The following is a 13,811-nucleotide window of genomic DNA, read 5'->3' as shown; positions in this document are numbered from 1 at the left end:
CAGCCAAGACAAGTCCAGGCAAAGTCTGACAGATCTTGAGGCTTTATGCTGTTCAGTTAATACAATCCTAAACCTGTTATGAGCACGTTGTTACTATAAACCCCATGGCTTCTTATTAGCATTGGCATTACTGTATTTACCGGGCTGCAGAATCTGAGCAATCACAGAGCAAGAAATGTGGCAGCCAGAAACACAGCAAAACTTCAGATAGGATGATAAAATGGGGGTTTTCTTCAGGATTCACCATCCAGAGTTGGTCCCTGCGCACAGACACCTAGTAACACCAGGGTTGCCCTTGAGCATCCTGCCTGGCTTACAGCTAACACTGCAGAAAGGCACAGGTTTCCCACAGGTTCTTGACCATTTCTGACAAAACTATGCGGATGCCTTGCTACTGCTCCGGGACATGTCGCACAAAAGTATGAACATATAAATGAGTAACTGAGCTGAGCTCTAGTTTTCTATAGATTGTGAAGGGGTTGGTTGTTTGGCTAATTTTGCTTTTTGAGTTATTTTTTTGGTTTATTTGGCTGGGGATATGTCGTGGTTTAGGCCAAATGGGCTACCGGGGACCTGGGGAACCCCAGATGGGACCGACAGAGGCTCCCCTGTACCCCTCTTCAAAGAGAGGGGCATAGGAGGAAAAAGAGATGAGTTTAGAAGGAACTAAACTACTTTAATGATGATTCTATGATTGAAAATCTCTTTGGAACAATAGTAAACTGACTGGCACAGTTAAAGTCTGGCTTTATTGCAACAAATCATGAAGTTCCGTTAAACAATACACTGATTTTGATTAAATCAGGAGTGTGATGGGTCCCAGTCCAAGCTACAACTGACTTCCTGTGTGTGCTGGAGTACAGCAGATTCATCCTTCCTAAATTCAGATAACTACTCAGGAGCTTGAATCAAAAGCCTCTCCAACTCAGGTTCCCTTTCTAGTCAGTAGGAAGAGATAAGCACCTCTGTCCAATGATTCAGTGCCCCTACGTCGTGGTTTAGGCCAAATCGGCTACTGGGGACCTGGGGGACACCAGATGGGACCGACAGATGCTCCCCTCTACCCCTCTTCAAAGAGAGGGGCAGAGGAGGAAAAAGAGAATTATGAGTTTAGAAGGAACTAAACTACTTTCATGAAATATTAATAATAAAATAAAAAAGAAATAATGAAATATATCGAAAACTGTATCAAGCTCCCGAGATGACAATCACGACACCGGCTGGCACTGGGGCAGTCCCAGGCTGGACTCAGTGACGGACGGGAACTGGATTCCAGATCTGCATTCAGGATCAGGATCACAGGCAGATGAACAGAGTCCTCCTCAGACGTTGGCCATTGAAGGAAGAGCCCTGACCCTTTGATCCCTCAGCCTTTATACTGAGCCCGAGGCAGATGGGATGGAATACCCTCGTTGGTCAGTTTTGGGTCACCTGTCCTGTCCGCTCCTCCTTGCAGGTGGGACCCCACTATGCTTTTCCGCTTCCAACCTTCCAACGGGGCAAATAACAAAGTTGTTTGGCCTTGGTTGTTATAGCAATAAGTATAAGCAAGAGCCTCTCTGCATACCATGCCTGGGCATCAACTATAAACATAGGTCTTATGCCTGAGAGAGTGAACATTGTCTGCACAACATGCTGTTAATTTCAGTAGTTAGAGAAGCTGTCGTGGTTTGGCCTCAGCCAGCAACAAAGAAACACGTGGCCACTCGCTCAACCCCACACAGGTGTGGGAGAGAATCAAAAGACAAAAGCATAACTCATGGGTTGAGAGATAGGCTGTTTAACAGAACAGCAAAGGAAAGAGGAAAACAACAACACTGAAAGAGGATTGTACAAACACGATTAGTACCATCGCGCACCAATTGGACCTGGGAAGCCCCAGCCTGCTCCCAAAAAGGGACTTCCTACCGCCTCCCCCGGCCAGCTCCAGCTATACACTGGGCATGGTTCACATGGTATGGAATACCTGTGTCCCATGCCAGATCCTTGGGGGAATTAACACTATCCCCACTGGACCCAGGACAGTCAGTTTCCTCCAGGAAAAAGTTTCCTGCCTAACATTTTTTTCAGGGCAACTTTTACCTCCTGGTTCCTAAGAGTGTAGATCAAGGGGTTCAGAGCTGGGGTGACAGCGCTGTACATGAGAGACACGTGCACATCCCTTTTAGGGAAGGCTCCTGAGGAGGGTGGTGTATAATTGCAGAGCACTGGTATGTACAACAGGGCCACAACGGTGAGGTGGGAGGCACAGGTGGAGAAGGGCTTCCATCTTCCTTCCTGGGACTGGACTTTCTGGAAGACAAAGGAGATGATGTAGAGGTAGGAGAGGACTATGAGCGTGAAGGGACCTAGAACAATAGCTGTAGTGACAACATTGAGAAGGGTCATGTTGAGGCTAGTAGTACTGCAAGCCAAATTCAGCAGTGGCTTGATGTCACAGAAGAAGTGATGAATGTGGTTGTGACCACAGAAACTGAGTTGCGAGGTCATGACTAAGTGCATCACGGCATGTACAAAACCAGTGGACCAGCTGGCCAGAGCCAGGAGCAGACAAGTCCATGGGCTCATGACAAGGACATAGCGCAAAGGATTGCAAATGGCCACATAGCGGTCGTAGGCCATGGTGGCCAGGAGCACGGCCTCAGTACTGCCCAGGAAGTGGAAGAAGTGGAGCTGGGCCAAGCACCCTGCAAAAGAGATGGGCTGATGCCCAAAGAGAAAGCCAGTCAGCATCTTGGGAACCGTGACTGTAGAGTAGAAAATATCCAGGCAGGACAGGTTCCCAAGGAAGAAGTACATTGGTGTGTGGAGTCGGGGCTCCGATAGCACCATGGTCACAATGGCACCATTTCCCAGAAGGCTGGTCAAGTAGAGCAGCATAAAGGAGATGAAGAAAAAGTGCTGCAGCCCCTGGACATCGGTGAGGCCCAAAAGGATGAACTCACTGACCTCGGTCTGGTTCAGCATTGCTGGAACAAGAAGAAGCAAAGGCAAAATGTCAAGGTTCCACGGCCGTGAGGAGTAAAAGCATTGCAAAGCTCATTTGCTTCTGTGCTATTTTAATACGATCAAATGCAGAAACGAGCAAAACACAGGACACGTAATGAAACATAAGAGCTGCATAGAAACTGAGGAAATTAACATGGACAAAAAGAAATTGAATGTAGTCTGATCCTGCTTTCTGTCGTGAACAAAAAGAGTAAAATATTACTGGGGGCAGGGGGAAATATTACACTAAAAACTTCCCTCTATGCATAACCACAGACTATATAAGATGTAAAACATTGCTGCTTCTTCACCTTCAGTTCACATTCCTATTTCAGTTCTGCTCGTCTGTAACTTCCTGCTACAACCTTTGATCTCATCAGTGAAGCATCTGCCTCCTCATGTGAATCACCCTTTATGCTTTCTTTCGACTATTGTGCCTGCATTTCACTATGCTAACTTCAACTTTCCCATTTCTAATGGGTACCACCTCTTCCAGACAGTTCCTTGATCTTAAAAATTGAACAATTTTGCTTTTTTTTTATCCACAGCCCCCAGAAGGTGCTCCAAGGTGCCATACCGTCATCAGCATTTCTTGTGGATGTTGCTGAGAATAAAGGAAGAGGATGCCTTAGCATGGGATCATAAACTGGTTCTGTTTTTGGACTGTATCCTTGCCCTAAGGAATGTCTTCTTGTTGAGGATCAGGAGCAGAGGAACGGGACAAAAGCCAGCATCTCATCTCCTACGTCACTGTGATGGATGGACCAAGAGTTGGTTTGGAGGAGCTGACTTAGCTGGTGCATGTTGCAGACAAATGGGTTCATCCCACTGAAAGCCGATCGTCCTGCCCCACTGAGACAATATGGTCAGTTCGGCAACATGGTTAGTCTTCTAAAATGCAACGGAGTATGCACATGCTTTCCCCTTTTTTTTTTTCTATTTCAGGTGTTTATCGCTATGGGTAAGTCACAAGCACATGCAATTAGGAACAAAGCCTTGGGATTATTTTCCTAGGGCAGGGAGGCGCAGGTATGTCTTGCTTACAAGACAGACTGTAAATTATCAGGACAAGTGGTTTCTCTGTACTTTCAATGCAGTGATGGTTAATATTGATGAATAGAACTCATGAAATATAATTTCTTCCAAAATAATTCTTGTAAAGACGTTTAAAAACATGTAGATACATTTCATAGTCTTTCTTCTCCATTCCATTATACCATAGACTTTTATTGACAATAGGTGGGTTTTGAAAGTCATTAGGATATAAGTCCATATAACTCACACTTCTTTAGCTTATTATTTCAGCATGAAAACAGTGAACAAACGGAAAACTTCGAATCTGATTCCAGCGTAAAAGGACACGAGCATGTAGCCTAAAGGTAATTTACGCACATATGCATCCACTCTCAAAATCTGATTGTATTTCTCTGAAAATACTTTTAGTCTGATCTTTGAACAAGCTCTGTTGGAAACATTAGATTTGGTAATATCATAGACTTATAAAAATTTTAATCAATCACCTGCATTTGAAGAGGTATAGCTGCAATTGTCTGTGAAATACAAATGCTTTGTTTTCTTACACATTATTTGCCACCTTTAGGCACCAAAGCCCGCCTCCTTGAAATCCATCTGCAGAAAGACATCGCTCCATTACGGTGTGTCCCACAACCTCCTCTGATTCTGCCTGTTTGTCTCAGTCAACCCCAGTGATCAAACCCCTTTCCCGAATTCCTTCTAAACCTTTTTTTTCTTCTCTTTCTAACACTTCCCTTCTGTTTCACAGCCGCTGACAATGGTTTTCTACAATGAGCTGATTAACACACCCAGTCACAGGAAAATACTTCTCCCAATCTTCCTTGATTTATTTAGTTTAGGACTCTTGCTTAAATACAAATGCAAAGAAAACAGTCTGCATGCAGAAGGCTGCCTGGTTTTCCAACTATATAAATTACAATACAATTAAGGAAAAAGATAATTCTGCACAAACCTCACTGCCAATCCACATTTTTCTCACTGCAGTTGGGCCCTCTGACAGTGAGGCAGAAAGCAAAGCTGAGGACAAACCAAGTTATTTTGTGGAGTTAAAAGACGGAGAATTTCTGCTCTCCTTTTCTCTTCCATGTCTGTTTGGCATTCCTCTAGCTGAGAGATTAACACTGCAGCTGTGATGACAAGGACTGCCGCAAGTTCTCAGGGCTCATAGTTATCCGGGAGGCTGCAAGGAGGGATCTTTGCAACCTGTACCAGAAATCTCCGATGACTCAGTTAGAGGGGGGGAAAAGGTGTTTTTATCATGTCCAGAATGCGCCAAAGATCAACACCATCATGGGGGAAGTAGCTTTCCTATTGCTCTGATCAGTCTCCCGAGAGGAGATTTGTGATGCAATGGTGAGTTGCAGAGCAATGAAGAAGGTGTTCCCTAAACATAAGGCACAGATGAGCCACCTGCACAACAGAGGACAAAAAATGAAGCAGCACACAGAGACTCGGTAGTAACAAACAAACAAATGAAAAAAAACAAAGCAAAACCACAGAGACACACGAAAATCAAACACAATTATCTTCATCGCAGTGCACAGCGTTTAGGGCTGCGATGTCGACTGGCAATAGAGGCATGAGTGGTGCAACCTCACCTGAACTGGAGCAGTGTTTGGGCAACGTTTCCTCAACCTCTTTCAAAGAGTAGAATTTGTGCCACCAAGAATGTGTTCCATCCATTCTGATGTGTTAGGATTCCTGATGTTTCACTTGTGTTGGCATTTCACAGACAAGGGAGAGTTTCTGGCCTCTTTGTAGACAAAAACATCCCAAATTGGCATCCCCAAAGGCTTCATATTCCATGCTGTAGAAAGATTTCCACAGCTGTTTACAGAAGTAACGCGTTCAATTCCAGTCCAAGCAGTTCGGATGTCACTGTGTAAATGCCACAGGACCTTTTCAATCACACAGATGCCTTTTTCTAGGAAGGCAGCGTTCACGCTTCCTCTATAAAGCTGCAGGCAGCTCAGCTCCAGGCTGACCCGGGGTTTGAAACCCATTATGTTCAGCATAGTTTTGTAGACACAGAGAATAACGTAGGTTGGAAGAAACCTCTGTGGTCTCCGGTCCTTCCCCGACTCAACACAGACCAACTGCTTAGGGTCTTGTCCAGTCAGGTTTTCAACAATTTCAAGGCCAACTCTCTGGGCAGCCTGTTCCAAGCCTGAACACCCTAAAAGTGACAAAGTATCCCCTAGTATCTAATCCACATTTCCCATCTTCCGACTTGCACCCATCACCTCGCATCTCATCACCGTGCTCCTCTGAGAAATGTTTGCCCCCATTTTCTCAAAGAGAATCCACCCGTGCACTAAGTAGGTGCAGACAGCACTAGGATCTCCTTCCCCCAGGAAGGCCCTGGGATGAAGAAACCCATTCTGCCAGCCCCTCCTTGTCCTCGAGGTGCGTCAGACCACTAGTCCCCCTGCTGTCCCTCTGTTCCTCCACCGCACTCGCTCCACTGGGCAATGTCTTTCCATACTGGGCAGTCCAACAGTGGACGTGTTCTTGCAGAGTGTGATCTCAGAAGTGCCAAAGAGAGGGGAAGCATCGCTCCCTTTGACCGTCTGCCTGTGCTCTTGCCAATGCAGCGCAGCGTGCCTTTGGACTTCCGTGCAGCAAGGGCACACCACTGGCACACATTTCACCAGTCATCCTCCGGCCTTCCCTGGGGCATGGCATTATTCCTTTCTTCCCAGACGTACCAGTTTTCATTTGTTTTTGTTGATCTTGAGGAGGTTCCACGGAGACCATTTTTCTGGCCTATCAATGTCCCCCTGAAGATACAGGCTCTTCCCTCCATTGCATCACCACTCCCTCCAGTTTGGAAACATCAGCAAACATGCTGAGAGGTTGCTCTTTTCCATCGTTCTGGTTATTAATAAAGAAATTAAACTCTAGTAGCCACAGTACTAATCCCTGAGAAATACCACTATTAACTAGCCGCTACCAGGACATCGCTGGGTAAAAATCTGGCTGGATGATCAGGCCCAAAGAGTTGTGGTGAATGGAGTAAAATCCAGTTGGCGACCGGTCACAAGTGGTGTTCCCCAGGGCTCAGTACGGGAGCTGGTTCTCTTTAATAACTTTATCAACAAGCCGGAAGAAGGGATGATTGCCCCCTCGGTAAGTTTGCAGACAACACCAAGTTATGCGGGAGTGTCGACCTGCTTGAGGCTAAGAAGGGTCCAGAGAGGGGTCTGGACTGGCCAAGGCCAATGGTATGAGGTTCTACAAGGTGAAGTGCCAGCTCCCGAACTTGGGTCACAACAACCCCATGCAACGCTACAGGCTTGGAGAAGAGTTGCTGGAAAGCTGCCTGGTAGAAAAGGACCCGGTGGGTGTTTGTGGACAGCCAGCTGAACATGAGCCAGCTGTGTACCCAGGGGGCCAGGAAGGCCAACAGCATCCTGGCTTGTGTCAGAAATAGTGTAGCCAATTAATAACTTCTGAGAGATGGTAACCAAGGTATGGACAGGACAGCAATACTGCATAGACACCCCAACAAAGCCACTTCAATAGTGATGTTATCATATCATAAGCTGAAATTGCACATGACAGCAAAATTATAGCCCTGATCCCTCTCCCCTAGATAACAAACAGCATCATGGGGATTAGATAGAGCATATAAGAATTTGCAAAGCACAGCCACGCAAACAAACGAAGTAACATTGTAACCAGCAACTATCTAACCAATATGGGAAATGGATACAAGAAATTTGTTATTGCAACCCTTCAGGCCCCACGTTGGGCTCCAAAAAGGACTGTCGTGGTTTGGCCTCAGCCAGCAACAAAGAACCACGCAGCCGCTCGCGCAACTCCCACAGTCGTGGAAAAAGAAATCATCAGGGCAAAACTCGTGAGTTAAAAGAATGCAATTTAACAGAACAGCAAAAGGAAAGATGAAAACGCGACTACAGTACCGCCACGAAGCGCACCGACCGGACCCGCACCACCGTAGCCCACCCCCAAATGGCAACTGCTCTTCTCACCCTGGCTAGCTCCTCTTATAGCTCGGGCATGGGTCATGTGGTATGGAATACCTGCCCCCTGCCCGCTCCTGGGGAGATTAACCCCATCCCTGCCGGAACCAGGACAGAGGCCCAGCTAAGAAGCAAAGTTACTGACCAAAATTGGTTCCGTTTTAGCTCAAACCAGGACACCCTAAAATCTGAGTTAACTTATGACGGGGATTATTATTTTCCATTGACTACATTATGTAGCTATTCTCCAAGCACATGAAAAAAAGCATGATGAATACAGGCTATAATATTCTTGTCTGTCTTGTCTTTCCTGCATGTAACACTGTAGAATGAGATAAGTCACTATAAATTATGGATTAGAAATAATAAAAGTATTCATCATGGCTGCTTAAGGACACACTCTTCAACCCTCGCTGGACCGTGAATGATAATGCTAAGCAAATAACTTGTCACAGGCAACATCACGCTTCCATTTAGCTATTCAAATAGATGATAGCACCAATGACTTCTTGTCATTGCCCGTAACATCATAGAATCTCCTGGAATTTGAGACGTTTCCCCCTGGCAGGAGGCGGCCTCTCGGGCCTCCCTGGGATGGAAGTCCACCTTCTGTTCTCACGCCTGGCTAGCTGTCACTGTCGCTCCTTACAGACGTTTCTCTAATCTCATCTCCAGGGCTGTCAAAGGTAGACACTGCATAGCTTCCGCAGACAACCTTTTCTATTGCTTCTCTAGCCTCACTGTCAAGAGCTTTTCCTAATACGTAAAGTAAATTTTTCCTGTTGGATTTTAAAACCTTTCTGTCTTTTCCAGTGTATCAGGATAATGAAAAATAAAGGTTATTACTTTCTTTGAAGACTGTTATCATGTCCTCCCTCATGATGCTCTTAGGCTGAGCAGCGTCTGTTCAATCTTTTCTCCTAGGTGATGGTTTTTAGACCTCTGATTGCTGACCTTCCCTCCGTTCTCACTAATTTCCCCCTATTTATCCCGAAAGGCAGCATCTAAACTGGACAATGTTCTTGCTGAGGCCCAAAGCTGAACAGGTTTTGTAGGGAATGACCTTCAAGTATGCATCTCAGCATAATGTTTACCTCTGTTATGGCGATGTCATATCACTGGCTATATTCATCTAATGATCCATGAAAAAGTCTTTTTTTTTTTCTGTTATCTGGTGGCTGAGCAAGATATTTCTGTCCTGTATTTTCACAATTGTTAGCTTTATATATTAAAAATTGTATTTGCTTTCATTGAGGAGACTTCCTTTTTTGAGCTCTTATCTCGAATTCGAGTTCACTTTGAACTGTAATCATATGCTGTAAAACATTTGCTGTCCCTCCTGTTCTGATGCCATCTACAAATTTAACAAACATACTCATCCAGATAATTGAGAAAAATATTGAATAGGACTACACCCAAATAAATAGGAAAATAGACACATTTCTCTACAATCTGAAGATGAGAAATCAAGAAAAATAAACTCTGGAGCTTACTTTTCCCTTTCTACTTTTATTGAACTACTTTATAACCTATGACCTCAATAATATTGATATACACAATACCATTAGATGGCATTCAGTGCTATATGGCATAGTTTCCAGGTTCTGCTGGACTAATAAAACCCTGATATGCACTGTGAATGACTTCCTCCATGCAATTCTTTCAACCAGCTCTTAACACTCAGTATGTAAATTACGCTTCTTTATATTGCCAATTTGCTTCCTATTTAAATCACACTGGAATTTGGCCTATTGAGTTTGTGTTAATCTGCCTTGCCTGCCTACATCGCCTGCCTACATTTGGCCTACATCAGACAGGAGGAGGGATGAGGCATGAGGAGAGAAAGAAAAATGAAGTAGTCCTCAAACATTTTTATACATTAAATAAATGAACTAAGATAAGCTATGTAAAAATGTTTCTTTAAATATTTAATGCACTTTCCATTTTAAACACTTATTTCCAGAGGGTTATTTAGTGTATAATTCTTCCCGCAAGAGGAAAATAATTTCCTACCAAGCTTGAATTTGGCACAATCCATCTACATCACATTATTATTACAACCGAACTTATTTATCTAATTTTATTTTATATAAATATCAACTGGGTATTTTTAATGCACGGGAGGGAAAGGCATAGGGCATTGAAGGTTTCAGTTCATTTTTTTATCCATTGTTTGTGCAGAAAAGTACAAGTACATTAAAAATGTCAACTCATACAGATGCCTAAGATGTTCAGTCTTGCTAAAAGATGTCCTAAGTTGCTAATTCAGATAACTTGCACTGGGTGGTATTTACTGTATGTATTATAGACAAAGCTGCTAACAGTGCACATACTCAGGGTTTTAATTTTTCTCCTAAGTTTTACTTTCAACCTCGATTTTTTCTTCTGTTCATCTGCTTCAGGCTTAGTTCTTTTCCAAAACTTATTAAATCATTTTCTTATGCAAAAAGCAAGCCAACAGACAAATAAAGAAAAATATTTTGATGATACTTCTCATCTTATCAGTTACATTCTCTGATAATTCCCTGTGAATTGGGCATGTTTCCTCCCCAGCATGGGATCTCCATGTAAATGGAGTTTGCTTGTGTTAGCTTTATAAAGCGGTGGACCACACTTGATCTGTCTCCTGCTCCAGCCCTTCCTCTTGACTGCCTGAAAATGCTTTTCATGCGGTCAGATCAGTCAGAAGAAAGACTAGTATCTGTGCTTCTGTAGGACTCATGCTAACTCAATGAGATATAATGAAATAGAGAGCAGTGAGAAACAGGAGAGAGAATAGAAAATGATTAAGGTGTTGCAAACTGAGAGTACACAAACAACATCATCTGGACCCGGGGTAAAAACAGGAATCCCACGCATAGGGACCTAGAAGTGATTCCATTCTTCTCCCTCCTTACCCGCATTTGGATAGAGGAGTAAGAAGTCCAACTCTGAAGGTGGTGATGAGATTAGAGGGAGGAAAATAAACATGTAAATCAGAGGGGTACAGTTACCAGAAGATAAGGGAGAAGAAGTAAAATCCCGATGAAGTCGATGACATTTTTCTGGACAAAACTGCCACAAACAGTGGTGGGGAAGATGAAAATAAGACTGGTGGACAAACATAAAAGCAGACAAGTTGAAACCATAGGGATGGGGGCAATAGGGAACTTATCTTAAGCAGGGGTGATTCCCTTCCAGAACTGACCAATAACTGCGTTCATCCTTTGTGGGGTTATTTTCAACCTTTCAGGGTTGAAAATAACCCCCTGCTTCATGACCAGTTACTGTATTAGTCCATATGAAGGCTGGCTGTAGTTTTAATCACTAAACTTCGCAGAATGTCACAGGTGTCAATGTGGTACAGTGTAACTCAATTTGGGGAGCAAGGTTGGCTTTTTGTTTGTTTTGCATTATTTTTATTTTTGTTCAGTAAATTTCATACAATAGCAAATTAGAAAATCATTGAGCTTGCAAAGTTAGGCACTGCAAAATTAGGAAATGCTGGCATTTACTCCCTGCTCTACGACCCTAATTTAGCTGCTTTGTGTTGGACTGCATTAGATTCCCTCAATTGCATGCTTGGAAAGATTATAGAAATAGGCATCAAGAAAGCTAGATATATCATCTTATACACATACACACTCACACATACAAAACACAACTTGCCTTTCCCAAGCAAATCTACTCACCAAACCAAGTCCTTTGCCATCTTTGCAAGTCCCATGTGGCATAAACAATCCTGAGCTTAAGTGTTGATGTGCAACTTCTTTATAGGTACAGATGATGACACTAGTTATAAAGTAAAACTGATCCAATACAACATTGTCTACTGGTTTGGGCGGTTGACATTGGAGTATTTGCAATGCAACTCTGATGCATTCTGAGTTGGTGTCAGCATACCAGGAGCTGCAGGAGTTCAACAAAGAGTAAACCTCAGTTCAGAAAAGGCTATCTGCATCTTTCCATGATGAATTCTCTCCCCCCCCGCCCCAACTGGTTGTTGGGGCACACTCAACACATAAATCAAACCTAACTAATTTTCCACTTTAGTTTTTCAGCTCACCTTTAAAAAGAAAACAGGCTATTATCTTACTTAGTCTAAGGATATATATTTTTAAATGAAAACTTTGTAATCTGCAAAAATAAGTTTCTTTATTCTTTAGAAAGATGCTGAAACTGCAGTATCCACAATTTTGGGGCAACTGAGGTTTTCAAGTGTCCCTTGTGATAACAGGATCAGCACAAGAACCAATTGTGTTTGGTTTATGTACCAGCAACTCAAAGGGAGAAAAAAATATGCACAAAGGAGATGAAATTTGCTGATGATACATAACTGAGGAAAGAAAAACAGTCAATTAAAAAAAAAAAAAAGGACAACAGTATAATTCTAAATACTCCAAATGAACAAAAGCATAGATGTGGGCATGTGGTTTAATATGGAGAGGGGTAGGGGAGTAGATAATGAAACTAGGCAGGACAAAGGAAATATGAAAAGGGAAAATAACTCCAGTAGGCACCAGACAACTAATATCATAAGTAAGGGAAAGCTTCAGTGGAGAGAGGGACAACCACGACACTTGAAAGCATTCAGAGCAATTGGTAAACCACAGTAAAAACCACAAGAAATAAAAACACAAGGATATTAAAGAGCAGAGAGAAATATCTATAAAAACTCTTCTGAGTCCACTCTTTGTGACACGCACCAAAGTTCACCACAGTTTCCAAACCTGAGCTGACTTAAGACTTCAACACAAGTAATCTGCCAGATAGCAGTTTTGATCTGACCATTTCTTATTCAAAGCTCACTCAAAACTGAATTCAAAGTGAATCTAGGAAAAAGAAAACAATGAGTGAGCTTTAAACACAAAAAAATAGATTTGCGCATTTCTGCAAACAGACTCCTCTGGTTTCTCTCGCTTTTTTTTTAATCACACCTTTTTTTAAGAAATTGTCTGCCTTGTTATTTCTCTTTTGGGTGTTTTTTTTTTTGGGGGGGGGAGGGTGCATATATTTACACCTCTAAAAATATGTGCAATAATAATAAGATGCAGGCTCTGTAAAGCATTTCGTAATTGATCTGAAAAAAATATTAAGTCATTCTTTTGTCTAAAGACAACTGCACCAACTTTCTCCTCTCGAAAGACTGGAGGAGGCTGTCTCCACTTTGCATACAAAAGTGTAATGGGTAAACATATCCAGGCTTCTCACCCATAGCTACACGCCACCCACCCATAAAGCAAAGGAAACAGCAACAAGGAGATACCTTGACTTCAGCAACCAGACCATTGGTCCATCCTTTGCTAAAACCATGCCCACGTGCAGGAGGCATAACCCAGATCCTTCTCGGTGTTCATTTAAAAAGAAATATTATTATTGAGTGATTTCCATCCATTTATTACAGAAGTCGGAGGTCCCAAAGGGTGTCTGATCCAGTGTTTGTTACATACAGGCAAGTGATATTAAGCAGTGACCTCCTATAGATCACTGAGGGTCCTGCAGTCTATCAGTCCAGTCAGTGAGCAAGTTTAATAGCAAAAATACAGATAAATTCTGGAGAATAAATGGAGTTTATATTAAAATAGATAAATAGATAAATACATAGTTGTATAGAAAGAGCAATTGATTGTGGCAGTCAGAATTTCTTAAATATTTTTAAGAATAAAAGTGTATTAATATTGAAGCAAAGTTTTCTTTTACTGAGCATGAAGTTCATCACACATATATATTTGTTACACATTTCCTAATTTTCTTGGTCTTCTAAATCACCATTACCTCAAATCACCTTACAGAAGATGCCAATATGATTATTGCATTTTATAG

At 42.7% G+C, this 13,811-nt stretch overlaps 1 protein-coding gene across 1 annotated transcript; it reads right to left on the bottom strand.

Moving 5' to 3' along the window:
* Nucleotides 1–2,025: 2,025 nt before the first annotated feature.
* On the bottom strand, nt 2,026–2,967 carry LOC104281506 (olfactory receptor 12D2-like). The gene has a single exon (XM_009883266.1). It carries the CDS (start codon nt 2,965–2,967, stop codon nt 2,026–2,028), a length of 942 nt encoding a protein of 313 aa, XP_009881568.1.
* Between the last annotated feature and the right edge of the window lie 10,844 nt (nt 2,968–13,811).

This window comes from Charadrius vociferus, unplaced genomic scaffold (assembly GCF_000708025.1).
Source record: "Charadrius vociferus isolate BGI_N301 unplaced genomic scaffold, ASM70802v2 scaffold1060, whole genome shotgun sequence".
Taxonomy (NCBI): domain Eukaryota; kingdom Metazoa; phylum Chordata; class Aves; order Charadriiformes; family Charadriidae; genus Charadrius; species Charadrius vociferus.
The sequence above is the reverse complement of the archived record's forward strand: the minus strand, read 5'-3'. Positions and strand labels throughout refer to the sequence as shown.